This window comes from Lacerta agilis, chromosome 2, assembly GCF_009819535.1.
Source record: "Lacerta agilis isolate rLacAgi1 chromosome 2, rLacAgi1.pri, whole genome shotgun sequence".
Classification (NCBI taxonomy): domain Eukaryota; kingdom Metazoa; phylum Chordata; class Lepidosauria; order Squamata; family Lacertidae; genus Lacerta; species Lacerta agilis.
Window position 1 is genome coordinate 67662359 of NC_046313.1, and position 14888 is coordinate 67677246.

The 14888-nt window shown below is 44.6% G+C and overlaps 1 protein-coding gene across 4 annotated transcripts in view; it reads left to right on the plus strand.

The window, feature by feature from the left end:
- Positions 1 to 14888, plus strand: part of SEMA3F (semaphorin 3F) — a 123517-nt gene that overhangs the window by 104724 nt on the left and 3905 nt on the right. For all 4 annotated transcript variants that reach the window (XM_033140580.1, XM_033140584.1, XM_033140583.1 and 1 more), the window contains 10 exons: positions 1107 to 1246; positions 2002 to 2116; positions 5236 to 5305; positions 6159 to 6303; positions 8477 to 8699; positions 11494 to 11582; positions 12120 to 12161; positions 12548 to 12705; positions 13204 to 13271; positions 14142 to 14275. In XM_033140580.1, the coding sequence (XP_032996471.1) occupies positions 1107 to 1246; positions 2002 to 2116; positions 5236 to 5305; positions 6159 to 6303; positions 8477 to 8699; positions 11494 to 11582; positions 12120 to 12161; positions 12548 to 12705; positions 13204 to 13271; positions 14142 to 14275 (1184 nt within the window). The remainder of the gene's footprint in view (positions 1 to 1106; positions 1247 to 2001; positions 2117 to 5235; positions 5306 to 6158; positions 6304 to 8476; positions 8700 to 11493; positions 11583 to 12119; positions 12162 to 12547; positions 12706 to 13203; positions 13272 to 14141; positions 14276 to 14888) is intronic.

The window sequence follows — 14888 nt, forward strand, 5'->3', positions numbered from 1 at the left end:
CCAAGGTACCACTGTACTAGCAAATCTTGCTGTCATTACACTATTAAAACTTGCTCTATTTGACCAACTGAGAACAGAAAACTGTGTTTTATTTGAATCTCTCTTTCTCCAAGCTTTAGGGAAGACTAGGTATCAGGTCAGCACCCACTATAATAGAAAAGCCTACAGAATTTTGGTTGTAAGGACAGATACAGTTGTACCTCGGGTTTTGTCCGCTTCGGCTTACATATTTTTGGGTTACGTACTCCGGTAACCCGGAAGTGTTTTGTGGCGCACGCAATCCGCACGTGCAAAAGCGTTCTGTGCAGTTTGCGCATGCGCAAAGTGCAATTTTCGAGTTGCGTACTTTTCGGGTTACGAACGGCAACCCGGAACCAATTAAGTACATAACCCGAGGTACCACTGTACCTACATTCTGTTCTCCCCACTTCAGCTGGTCGAAGGATCCACAATATGTCAGTGTAGAGCTCTATGAAGTAAATGTGTGCTGCAAAGGGGTGGACCCAAGCCTGTGCATGGAGCCAGTCCTCACCCTATATCACTTTTCAATGAATAATTTGCTCTTGAATAAAAACAAACATCTCTCAGACAAAGCTGTGCTGGGTGTGAGACAAATTGCTGCACTTTGCTAAGTAAACAACATGTTTCAGAGTAATGTGCTAGGAGCATCTGTCAGATGATAGGGGCTTGAGCCAATTTCCTCACCTGGCAATATGCTTTCTTCACTGCAACAATAAGATAAGTTCAAATCTTTGCCAATGCAGTACTGGAGGGGAAGCATGAGGAAGAAAACTCACACATCTAGAGATGAGGTGCTGCCTCTTCCAATGGGGATGAATTATTGTGACTGCATAAGTGTACTGCATACATCAACCTGAGTACACATCTAAGGAACCTTTTTAAGATTTGAGTTACTTAGCCCCCAAATTCAAGTATAAGCTGCTGTTTTTAAATTGAAGGCAGTTAGGCTTCTTCTAACAGCGACCAGGTGACTTTCTCCATGGGCTGGTGAGGAATCACATGTAGCACAAAAGCTCTGGTTCCTGGAGTCTGGAAAGAACATTCACCCTTTCAGACCATGTTACTGTTTAAACTACTTTTTGCAGACCCAGCGTTTGTCCATGCACAGCTCATTCCAGACAGCGCAGAGAGGAATGATGACAAGCTCTATTTCTTCTTCCGAGAGAAATCTACCGATTCCCCACAGAGTCCTGTTGTCTACTCCCGCATTGGTCGCATTTGCCTGGTAGGTCTTGAGGATGAACGAGCATAGGTATGGTTGAGAGTTTACTGTAAATTCCATGTATTTGGACCCTTCTCTATAATACCATTAACAAGGAGTTCCTGGCGCTGTCTAGGAATTTTTAAAAACCAATAAATACTGTGATTTTTAAATAGTGTAATTTGTGAATTTGCCTCCTTCACCCCCAAAACTGAGTAAAGTCATGTTTTGGTCCATCATCTTGAATCAAAATGGCACCCAGTGCTCCAAAATCATCAACAACCTCAGGAACCTTTGTTCCAAGTTTGATGATGAAATCTTAAGAGGCAGCCGAACCTATGTGAAAAATGAGCACAGTCACCCTGAAGTCCCATTTAAGTCCACCATCTTGGAAAACAAATAAACAAGGTATCAATGTATAGAGAATGAATGAACAGACAGACAGACAAACCACTTTCCAAAATATATCACCAACATCTCTTGTGAATGGCAGAAGCCATTGTTGTTCTGAGCTCCTCCACTGTCACTGTTTCTGATTCCTCCTTCCTAAATTGTCCTCTTTGGTATAGCTTGTGAATAGCTGGGAGTCTGGAGTAATTGGACATTCCTTTGTGGTCATTACTCTTTGCCCTGTTTCTGTTGTGTCCCACTGTATGGAAGTGTACAGAAAAAAAGTTGTGTGTCTTATAGCCCAATCCTAGCCGTGCACACTACAAACACTGATGTGGCTGCAGGCAAAAGCACTGTAGCTTTCATAACACTGCTTTCTTTTTATTTAGAATGATGATGGAGGCCACTGCTGCCTGGTGAATAAATGGAGCACATTCCTGAAAGCACGGCTCATCTGCTCTGTGCCAGGGCCTGATGGGATTGAAACACACTTTGATGAACTCCGTGAGTACAGTGAGGAATGGGACGTTGTGGGGGAAGGGGAGTATGGTAGACAGGGCTTTTAAATGCTAAGTGACCTGACATCTTAATAGGGGCCCTGACTAGTGGAGGCTTAGGCATTTAATGATCTCCACCTAATGTCCTGTGGGCTGGATCTACTCTCCAGAGCCCCTATCAGCTCTCCCTAAATTTTAATCAAGTTCCAGTCAGAAGTTTGCACACAATATTCACTGAATCCCCCTGCCCCTGCAAATGTTAGGAATAGAAATACACTTCACAGCAACAGTACACATTTCCTGTGGATTGTGTATGTTGCATGCAAATATTTCTATGTAGTGCTGTTCCTAAGCCCTGCCTGGTAAGTGATGGTAATGTTATTACAGAGCCCAAAAACCCATGCTGATGTGCAGCAGTCTACACTTCTGGCACCCAGGCTTCCCTGTGAAGAATAGAGTCGTCCTCAATGAATACAGAAGTTGGCCAATGTACTTGATGCTTATTTTTTCTTCTTAAAAATCAAGAATTACCAGGGCTTATACATGTCTGCAAGTTATCTATTTTAAACTAATAGTATCATCAGATTTAATCACATCTGAGTTTAGAGGATAGGCTAAGTGGGACCTGCCCTGAGGAACCTTGGCTCAAATGTATCACTGAAAATTTCACCTACCTTACTGGGGTGCTGATAGCAGAAATCTATAACTAAGAGTCTCCTAGGGCTTGCCAGAACAAGGAATACAAGGTGCCCAGTACTTGACCTCCAGATCACCGTATATAGGAAAATTGCTATGTTTGTGGAGAAGGCAGCTGGTCTTTATGGCTTGAAGAGATCTCAGTAATTATCTAGTATAGTCTTCTAAGGAGCTGCTACAACCCTAACGTTCCTAGCAGATTTCCCATTATAATAGAAAAATATACTGTGATTCAGCTAATTTTCAGCATGCCACAATCAGAGAAAATAATACCCAAGGCTCTCAAAGCTATATGCTTCTCAATACGATGCACTTATTCAGATAAGTAAAATATTGACATTTAGCCAAAGCTGTAGGAAAACTAACAGTGGCATTTGAGCAGGTTGAAGATATTGTAAAAGGCAGTTTGGATGATAGCCACATGTGCTTAAATGAAAGGGCTGAGATAGAAGAAGAAAGGAAGAGGTTAAGAAACAGCAACAGCAATGTCTTTTTCATTAATAATTTTTTGGAATTAGGGTTTGTCAGGCAGTATATACGGACCAGTATAAAGGTCCGTATAGTTAAAGCTATGGTTTTCCCAGTAGTAATGTACGGAAGTGAGAGCTGGACCATAAAGAAGGCTGATCGCCGAAGAATTGATGCTTTTGAATTATGGTGCTGGAGGAGACTCTTGAGAGTCCCATGGACTGCAAGAAGATCAAACCTATCCATTCTCAAAGAAATCAGCCCTGAGTGCTCACTAGAAGGACAGATCCTGAAGTTGAGGCTCCAGTACTTTGGCCACCTCATGAGAAGAGAAGACTCCCTAGAAAAGACCCTGATGTTGGGAAAGATAGAGGGCACAAGGAGAAGGGGACGACAGAGGATGAGATGGTTGGACAGTGTTCTCGAAGCTACTAACATGAGTTTGACCAAACTGCGAGAGGCAGTGAAGGATAGGCGTGCCTGGCGTGCTCTGGTCCATGGGGTCACGAAGAGTCGGACACGACTGAACGACTGAACAACAACAACAACAGGCAGTATGCTTCTGTAAAAAGGCCCTTCAAACAAATTTTGCTTTTCTTAAAACAACGTTTTAAACAAAAGCAGAAAATGTATCCTTGCATATTAGCAATGCTGTAAAAGCTTATTCCAAACAAGGTTTTCAGTTTAATTTTGAAATTGTAGCTGAGTACTTTTGTGATGCTTCATTAACAAGCTTTCAGCAGCTATCAAAAAAGTGGGAGAGAGATCCCTTTGTAGTAAGTCTGGCTTTGCAAATGCTGTGTGGAAGCCCATTCACACAAGGAGTCAGCTTGACTTGGTCTTGCTGTTTTCGGGGGTAGGAGAAAACTAAGGCATCCAACATTGGCATAGTTGAGATTGGGGATCCCATTGGCAAAGGCAGCAGACCCACCTCCTAGTAGGCTGTCAGCCAGCTTTCTTTCAACACAGGCCAGACAGGCCAGACAGATGACTGCTGGTCATTCTGCGAGCAACCCCAGTGAGGCTTTTATCACCTTCAGTGGCCTTTGATGGATTGTCTCCTACTAGAGAGAAAATTAGCACTGTCCCTTTCCCTACAATTGCTTTGCTTTCCCAAATCACTACCAGATGGTCTATAGGATACCTTGATTTCCTGACTTTTCTTGGAGAGGGAATGAACTCAGAGCCTCACCATAGCCATTGTTCCTGCCTGAGTGAGAGTGTTCTCTTCTGCCACAGCTGGGGCTGAATTGGAAGTGACAACTATGGGACACTCTTGTGCAGGCCTCACTGGAATCGCAACGTGAATCTAAATGAGAAAGAAACCTGAGCACATCTCTGCCTGATATGAAAGTCTTATAAATAGGCAATTCAACCCTACTGACATGACTTATCATTCTTTTTATTAGAAAGAACAAAAGTTTTTATTAGCTACTATTAAGGACATTAGTTGGAGTGCACTTCATAACAAATTAACTTGAAACTATGGCCACCATCTGGCTTGACTAATAGTCAACTGTGGTCCTATTTCTGCTTGACCCTGACCCAAGGTCTGGGCTGTGCCAGCTTGCCTTGCCATGTTTCCTGATTTATTTGCCCCACTTCACTCAAGGCAAAATTAGATGTTAGAAGTTTTTTCACCTTCCCAGTAGCACAGGTGGAACATAAAGTGTATATCATGGCATCTTCATAACGTGTGTAAAGAAAATGCCTGGCGCAATGGCATCACTCCATATGGTGTGTTCTAGACATTACCAAAAAAGGGGAGGAAAGAGAGACAGAGCAGCAGTAGTAGCAGACATATGTCTTTTGTCATGCCCAATTCTGTCCTCTGTGAATTGGTTCCGTTTTGGTTATCTCAAGGCAACACTGTATTCAGTTCTTATTTTCAGACTCCGACTCCCCTGCCCCTCCAAAAAACAAACATGCCATGAGTTGCTAACTCTCTCCTTTCTCTTCAAGAGGACGTCTTCATCCAGCAGACCCAGGATGTGAAGAACCCCATAATTTATGCTGTTTTTGCTGCCTCTGGGTGAGTGCTCTGGGAACAGAATTTGGAGACCTTCCTTCCACGCTCATGCCTGTTCACGCTCACAACTTTACAAGGCAAAACCCCAGATTTAACTCTGAAGCAGAAATAGTTCCAAAAGCAGACACCATTCCATCTTGTGGTGATGTGTTCCATTTCTAGCCAAGAAGGGAACGTGGTCTTAGACAGGGTCACCTTGGAATTTTCTGGCAGAGCTGGAATACAGCCCAGAAGCACTTGCTTGCCAAGCTTGGGGTTTTCCCACAAACTTAGCCATGGCAGCTGTAGTTGATGACTTGATCCCCTGGGGAAGGCAGGTGGAGTACGTACATACACACACACCAGGATCTATTTACGCCTATGCGGGGTCAAGAGGGCGTCAGGTCCTTTGTTAAACTAGCAAGCAGCAGCAGCTAATGCCATTTTTCTCAGTGCTTGTGGTTGGAACAACTAATCCTGGAATGTTATAACTTGGGGATGTGGCCTGATAACTCTCCAGCAGCTGCTTGAGGCTGGCCGCAGAGCACCAAAATTGCATTGTCTTATCCTAACCAACCCCACCTCTTTTCTGGCTTGGTGCTCTGTGCCAGGCAGGAAATCCCTGTTTCTCTGGGGTCTATGTCATTGCACATGTTCGCAAAGGTTTAAGGACATTTCAAGGGCTTGCCAGCAGCCAAGGCTGAGCAGAGATGCACAACATGTTTCCCCTTTGCAGCTATGGCAGGCAGGAGGTCAGGATGCCTGAGAATATCTGCTGTAGACAAGGATGGAACATTGCAGCCAGCTTTTATATGTGAAGGACATAGCCAAGCCACCCTTTGGACTAATACAGCTCCCCACTCCTTTCCTTGCACAGGTCTGTGTTTAAAGGATCTGCTGTGTGTGTCTACTCCATGGCTGACATCCGCATGGTCTTCAATGGACCTTTTGCCCACAAGGAAGGCCCCAACTACCAGTGGATGCCTTACACAGGCAAAATGCCCTATCCACGTCCAGGCACAGTAAGTATGGGTGAGATCTTCAGATGATCACTTATCTCTAGGGCACTGTCCCCACTCCACTGCAAATATGTGTTTCAGCATTCAGCCCAGAGGTTTTGTAAAAGCATTCACAGAGCATTTTGTAAATGCTTACCTGTCCTTGGTAATGTTGCATGCCGTACATTCAATCTTGCAATATCAAGATGTTTGGAAGAGTGTACATGTGAAACAGACTGCTCACTTTTACATGCACCTTTGGCTAGTGGGCTTCCTGTATGGTGTAAGGAATCACATTGAGCCATTGCTCATCGGCAGAGCACAGGCTTTACGGGCAGAAGGTTCATTCCTTGGCATTTCTACTTAAACGATGTTAAGAAGCAAGGCTGAGAAATACCTCCATCTGAGACTCTGGAGACCTGATGCCTGTTGAAGCAAAGAGTTCCAGTTTAGAAAGGCCAATGAGTCACAAAACATAATTGAATGCAGAGAAGAGCTTATTCATACAGAACAAAATTCAGTGTATTTTGAACCTATTGCTTCTTCCTCGGGGGATTTTGCATGCAATGAAAATTTATTCTAAGCCAGAAAAGTTGGGCTTGGCTCCACAGTTGGTGGAACAATGGTCTGATTCTGTAGAAAGAAGCTTCAGATGTTCAGTTTTAAATGAATGCATGTAAAGTAAAGTGATATTTGTCATTTAATAATAATTCAGAAAAAAACATACTTATTGAATGGTAGGCCTGGGGAGGAACCATAGATTGGTGGCAGAGTACATGCCAAATGGCCAAGCTGGGATCCTTTGTATTGCCAGCTAAAGGGATTTCTAGCTAGCAGGACTAGAGTGTACAACTGCCAGAGGCCTTGGAGGACCACTGCCAACCAGTATATGCCATACTGTGCTGGCTTGTCCAGTGGCATTAACACAATATGTACATGAGTACTTCCTCTTCTGCACTGTTGAAGGTTGCAGTGAAGGAACTTATTGGTGATGCTTGCTGGTGAGAAGTCTTAGGTTGCTCTTCTTGTTTAACACAGTCTCTCCCTAGCCCAACATTCCTCTCCTCATTCCTCCTGCTCTGATTCCCTCTCCCTCTCCATCCCTGCACTGTTCTGCCTTCCTTGTTCTCCTCCAGCCTCCTTTGGTATCCATATCCTTTGGTGCACTGCAGCCAACAGCTTTTCAGCCCCACTCACTGCTTGACATTTGGCCACGTTGTGGGAGGCTGATTAGTGTTTCCTCTCCAGGTTGGTGGTCTCTGGACTCATTTGCTGGCATCCCTTCCTTGTTGGCAAAATACCCACAAATAAGGAGAACTCATTGCTTCATTTTACTGGCCGGGAGAATTCAGCTCTCTGGTCTCTTTTGCTCATACACCCTGCAGAGCCAAAAAGAGCCAGATACAGCCTTGGCCGTGCTATGGAGAGGCCTCCAAAAACACAAAGCACAGGCTGTGTTTGGCTCTCACTGCTCAGCAGCTGGGTCATATAGGATTCAGAGGTTTGTGTGAGCATTACTAAAAACACTGAGGAATAATGTCCCTTTCAGCAAAAGTAACAGACTTTCAAAAGTGTATCCCTCAATCTTAGAAAACATCCAAGGGGTACTGTATTGAGCTGCATGTTAAAGAAACTGAAGTCAGCTTGGGTGAGATGTTAACAGAGTGGAGATCTTACATTCCTATTCTGTATACTGGGCAGCCCTGGTTCCATCCAAAGACTCATTCTTTGCCATACAAACAAGATAAAAGTGGAAGGCTGTTTAAGTGCCTCTTCTCCACAGAATGAAAAGCAACATAGGCACTGACAGGGACGTCTCCTGATGCACCCCAGCAGCCAACTCCCATACTCACATGCGGAGAGAATCCAGCTGTGAAAAGCAGCCTTAAGGCTTTTTATGAGGCCTGCAGCCTTCCCATGGGTTGGCCACTTGAGAACAGAATGCTGGACCAGGTGGGCCACTGGCCAGAACCAGCAGGGCTGCTCTTATATTTATTGGGGTGGCCTTTGGGATCAAGCTATATTGGGAGGTTGATGGGAAGCACCTGTGGGCTAGACTGAGTTTGCAGACAGTAAGTTATTTATTCCTGTTTTGTAGCATGGGGCATCTAGTAGTGCTATAAGAGCAATTCATGCATTGGTAGGGTGGTTGACTGCAACATTTATCACAATTTGTATTACTGCCTTGGGTTTTCAGTGCCCAGGAGGGACTTTCACACCCTTGATGAAGTCAACCAAGGACTATCCAGATGAGGTCATCAACTTCATGCGCACTCATCCCATGATGTACAATGGCGTGTACCCCATACACCGCCAGCCACTAGTGGTGAGGACCAACGTCAACTACAAGTTCACAACTATTGCCGTGGACCAGGTGGATGCAGCTGACGGGCGCTATGAGGTGCTTTTCCTGGGCACAGGTACCCACTGATGTGCACTGAAGAGAATACACAAACACCTCCCACCCACCAACATTCCCCTAGCCTGGACAAATAGCACTTGAGTTGGTTTGGCTGGGGCAACAACCTGGGACTAGCTATCTAGGGATATTCAGCTCTGATAAGATTTGGCAGCAAGTTGGGAGGTAATGATGGGAACTGGAGAGTCCAACTTTCAATGTTCCATTCACATGAGATATGGTTTCAGAAGTGCAGGAGCACATTTGGAATTCCCTTTGGCACAAGGTCTATGCCAAGAGATATAAGGAGATATAAGGATTCAGGCTGAGATCTACTTCTTCCTAAGTCACATTCCAGAACCAAAATTGATTCCTCTTTTCCTATGAATTGGTGCCTACAGACCCATTCCAAATGCGAGGACCAGGTGGTCTCTCGGTACTAAGCAACTATAAACTCCTGCATGAGCACTTGTGATGTGGAGCATATAAGAACTCCCTTGTCATAGACTCTCATCTAGCCCAGCCTCTTGTTTTCAACAATAGCCAGTCAGAAGCTCTAGCCTTGCCTTTATATCACTAAGCAAATGAGTGGAAGACAACCTTTTTTCCTTGAGTAAAATCAGCATTCACCTCCCAGCCTCAAGAACACAAGGTAACATTGATTCATGCAGCACATAGTTTAACTATGCAGCTTGCTCCTGCAGGAGGCAGTGATGGCCACCATCTAGGATGGATTTAAAAGAGAGACAGATTCATGCAGGATAGGTCTGTTAATGGCTACTAGCCAGGATGGAGGCTATGCTGTGCCTCCGTGGCTGGAGGCGATATGTTTCTGAATACTAGTTGCTGGAAACTGCAGGAGGGGAGAGTGCTCTTGTGCTCAGGTTGTGCTTGCAGGTTTTCTGCAGGCACCTGGTTGGCTGCTCTGAGAACAGGATGCTGGACTAGATGGGCCATTGGTCTGATGCAGCAGGCTCTCCTTATGTTCTTATGACTCCTCTTCCCTCAGGAGGAGGGGTCATGTACCTCTCCTGGAAGCCATTGTAAGTAGCACAGACACAGCTGCACTCATTTCTGCTTCTGTGCAAACTTTCTCCATTGAATTGGAATACAGTAGGATTGTTGGTTGAGTAGTTTGAACAAAGAGGCATACAGATTAGATGAAGTGATGTGTAACAGTAGAAAAAGTAACACAGGGTGGAGAGTATGCCTAGCCAACTAATGATGATAGAAAGCGTCTGCGCTAGGTCCAGTCTGCTGGAGGCTTGGTTACTTGTCTCCCAGCAGGCCAAGGAAGCACAGCCAGCACTCAAAGCAGGTGGCCAGGAATGCTAACGACCCAGAAAGTTCTCATTAGCTGGTAAATGCTGTGTCTCTGCACAGCTGTTTCATGGCCTACCAAGTTAGCTGCTCATGCACCCAGGCAGCTGTGCACAGTGCTGCCGCCACCTGTTATTGCCTATAGGGAGTTTCCTCTTTCTTTCTGGTCATAGGTGTAACAAATCTCTAGATCTGAGTTGCTTCCTGTTGCATAAAGAAGCAGATAAAGTTTTGTGATCACAGGAATTTGTGCAGCATTCAATTCAAGTTGTAAGCAGGGCAGGGTAGTGACGTGGCGGCCTGGGCAATAGGTGCCTATTTTCATTTTCCTCTCCAGCCACATGAACTGGTATTTTACAAAACTGCATGCTCGCCATTCCAAAGAAAGTAGTCGTGAGCTTATCAGGGGAGCAGTTTAGAAAGAGCAGAAAGGAATGGTTTGCCATTCTCTGTTTCAGAGGACATACAGTTATTCCTCAGAAGCACCTATAACTCTGGAGATAGACGGAGATGCATCATGCCCTGAAGGCACTGCCACACACCCACTCTCAAATCCAAACTGGATAGGGCTGTGGTTCAGAGAGGTGCTGGCATGGTCTTTGTAAAGTTCATGGGTTTATACTACTGGCCATGACACTGTGATTGATACATTAGAGGCTAGAAAAGTACACAGATGGCACATAAGAGGTTTAAAGAGAGAGAGAAGTTTTAGGTAATAATTGAAAGAAAAGTCGTTTATAACAAAAATTAAGCGAATTATCAGATTTCATTCAGGGGGTTTTAAATTCTTATTTTCTTTGGGTGGTATCTGACAGGAGTTAGTTAAATGCCATGCTTTTGCTGTAATACTGTTCCCAACTGGGTGCAACACTCATCCTAAGATGGATAAGACATATGGATAAAGCATATGCCTTTCACACTATTTTTATACACCAGGTGGTCCTGAGGTTTCCATGTAGTTGTTTTCATTTCCCATTTCTGACAGTACTGAGTTTGTTATGCTCACACTACTATAGATGAAAAATACATTTACACTAGCATCTTTCCTTTAACTTCATTACTTCAGTTTCCCCTTTTATGTGTTTATATGATATGCTTCTTATGTTTCCTCCCCATGCACACACTCTCCTCTTAGGAACTGTGGGTTGGGGAATTATAAAATATTAACGTGGAGTATGCATACATACAAACAGTTGTAGATTCTTACAAAGTTTGGGACTTTCTCAGTGGTGGCCGTGGCCCCATCACTACAGAAGTCTTCCCCAAGGAGGTTCATCCAACCATTTCTGTTATGGAGAACTTTTGGAGGAGAGGCATAAGACCTGTGCCGCACACTCTCACAGGAGCAAGCCACCATCATTTCATAGATCCCATTTCAAGAGTATCCACAATGCTGATACTAGCATTTTGGCAGCATGATGCATACCAGAAAAAGGAGGAAGAGCAAAAACGCAAGTGTTGCTAATTCCCCTCTGTGTGCTTCCCTTACATTGCAGATCGTGGCACTGTCCAGAAAGTAATAGTCCTGCCCAAAGATGACATGGAAACAGAAGAACTGATGCTTGAAGAGGTGGAAGTGTTCAAGGTAATTCACTGCACAACCTACGGAAGACATGATCACTTGCTTTTCATGAAGCACATGGCTTGGGAATGGGTGTGGTGTAGTGGTGAAGAGTGTGAGCAGTGAAGTTCCTTGTTCATATTTCACTCTCAGCTGCAGAACGTGTATGTGGTCTCAGGCCGACCATTATTCTCTGAGGCTCAGCCCTGTCAGATGCAGTACAGAGCTAATAATTGTGGGCTCCTTTGAAAGGAAGGGTGGGATAGAAGTTCAGTAATGTGAAATAAATAAATACCTTCCTGTAGTGTTGCAAGGATTTCTATGATAAAATACATCTACCTAAATGCTAAGAATTAATTGAAGATGGTGATAGAATTGCTCTCACAGGATTGTCACACCACCCCAGCTCCTCAGATGAAAGTGTTTTGTCTTGTAAAACGGTGTTGTCCACTGCGATTCTTGAGTTTTTCCATTGTGTTCTCTTTAAACTACTCCAAAGACCTTGGGAGGGCAGCCACCCTCTTAGACCAGATTAATTGCCATAATGTGGTTTCCTCATAGGTTCCAGCTCCCATCAGGACGATGACCATATCTTCCAAAAGGGTGAGTATATGTAAATGAAGGTTGAAGTATGTCTCTCTTATTGGGCTAGATACAAGGCCAGACATAGCCCATGGCTCAGGAAACAAAAGAGTATTCTGACTGCTTGTCACTGGTGCCATCTTTGCAGAACATGGTGCAATGTGAAGTTCCTTCCATTCTAGTCATTCTCCCATTTCCCTTGAGTATCTGCTGCTACAAGGAGCTCACTCCAGAGGCTGGGAGGTGGGCTGGAATGCAGAGCTGTTCTGAATGGTTGCACTTGGGAGGCTTTTCTGTCCACACTTCCTCAAGAAATCATATCCCTCACTTCATTCCCACCTCCAGTACACTGGGGGCAGAATTATCTATCCTCTCATTGACATCTGGTTGTCACTCTTACCCAACAGCAACAGCTGTACGTGTCCTCAGCCATTGGCCTAACACACCTGGCTCTTCACCGCTGTGATGTGTATGGAGAAGCCTGCGCTGACTGCTGCCTGGCCAGGGACCCCTATTGTGCCTGGGATGGGAAGTCCTGCTCTCGCTATTCTGCTTCCTCCAAGAGGTACTGTGTGGCAGAGAGGATGGAAGGGACTGGAGTTCCACTGTTGTTTGTTGGGAATGCCCTGTAAAGGGACTTTAAAGAATGATTGTGGGGTCATTGTACAAAGCGGGATATTTCCAAGAGTTCTGGGAGTGCCTTGGAGTTAACATTATAGGGAATATTCTAGGAAACTAGTTCTATTGATCTCAAGTGGAATTCAGGGGTGAGCTAGGGAAGATTTGCATCATACAGTGTCCTAGGAGAAATGCAGGGGAAAGTTCTGTTGAATGAATTCTAGGCAGTGCATCTGGTTAATGGTAAAGAGTATGATTGCTCCAAAACATGAAATGGATCTTGGGCAGGAATTTGAATCTACCGTCGTTGACTCAGAATTATTCTAGGATTCACTGATCAAGGGCTGGCCAGAAAGACAAAAGGATTATGAATGGCTCATCATCTTGCTCCTTGGAAGGACCAAAATTCCAACCACTCACCTGGCTGCTTCTTTCCTTATCACAGGCGGAGCAGGCGTCAGGATGTCCGGCATGGCAACCCCATCCGTCAGTGTAGAGGCTACAATTCTAATGGTGAGTGTCATACTCACCCACTGCATGGGGGGGGGGGGATCAGAAGTAGCATTCTCCTTGGTCTTGTGGTCCCTACTTACTTCTCCGCCCCCACAAAAAAGTGTAGTGAGGGTGCTGAGATGGAAGGTCTGCTTTAAAAAAAACACCCTAGCTCTGCTTTTTCAATTTGCAAAACTGATTGTAGCACAGAGCTGCCCTTGACACCATGATTTTTGATCAGCTGAGTAGGTGAACAAACTGGTACTTTTGAGTACAAAATGTGGTGCAGAATATGGACTAATCTACATAAAGTAGAGTAGCCATGGATTGGATGGAATAGGAGGGGCAATTTTTCCACTGGATAGGTGGGTGGGTGTCCCTGGACAAACGAAGGGACCAGTTTGAAGGGATTGAAGAATTAGGACCAGTACTATTGTACCTCTTTGTTTTCATAGAATCATAGAATTGTAGAGCTGGAAGGGACGCCAATGGTCATCTAGTCCAACCCCTGCAATGCAGGAATCTCAACTAAAGCATCCATGACGGATGGCCATCCAACCTCTGCTTAAAAACCTCCAAGGAAGGAGAGTCCACAACCTCCCAAGGGAGACTGTTCCACTTTAATTCATTTCTTACATAAGTCATCCAACTCAGTCACATACCTCAATCACATGGTCAGGCTGCACCCAGAACTGGAACCTGAATGGTCCACATGCTGATTGATGGATAGCAAATTAGCCAAGTGTGGCTATATAATCTTGGCAGTAATGAGACTAGCCTCCTTCTGGCAAAGGAGTAGGAGCTGCTTGGAATATATTTTGTCAGGGAATGTATTAGTTGAAATGCGACTCTTGGCAAATCATAATCTTGTATCTATGTATCCACCTCCAGCCAGCAAGAACACTGTAGAGGCTGTCCAGTATGGAGTGGAGGGAAGCACAGCCTTTCTGGAGTGCCAGCCTCGCTCCCCTCAGGCCACCATCAAATGGCTGCTCCAGAAGGACAACAGTGATCGAAGGAAAGAGGTACAAACAGGCAGGCCTGAATTTCCAGAATGGAATTTGGAGGAAAAGGAGGGAATGGAGGCCAGAGGGAAGTTAGCATGACAGTTAGTGGCTTAGCGAGGAGGAGTAACTTGCCTTTTGCTTCCACCATAAGTTTTAATAAGTACTAAGACTATCTCTATTTTTCAAGTGGGGTTCAGTCAAAAACTGACAGGTTCAGGTGGCACAATTAAAATCAATTTGGTACTTGTGCACATCAAACCTGCTTGCAAAAAGCATACAGACCTTTTGCAGTAAGGAAAGCGACGTGAAAATAGACTGGAAAGTGTGGGATAATAATTGCTTGATAAAACTTATATAAGCTCCTTGCAAACAAATGAGAATAAATGTTCAAATAAGCTGCAGACAATGCACAAAGAAATCAGGATAATTCCTCAATAAGCAGGTCGTCTGGAAGTGACAGAGAGCTGAGCTGGCCAGTGTTTTGTTCCATTTTCATCATGTTAAAAAGCACTTGTTTCTCGGTCCGCTTTCAACTACCTTGCTGACATTTCATCTATTTTTCATCCACATCCTGGATACTAGAAGGATATCTGTGCAGAAGCTCACAAAATAGGTTTTTAAAGCTCTGAGG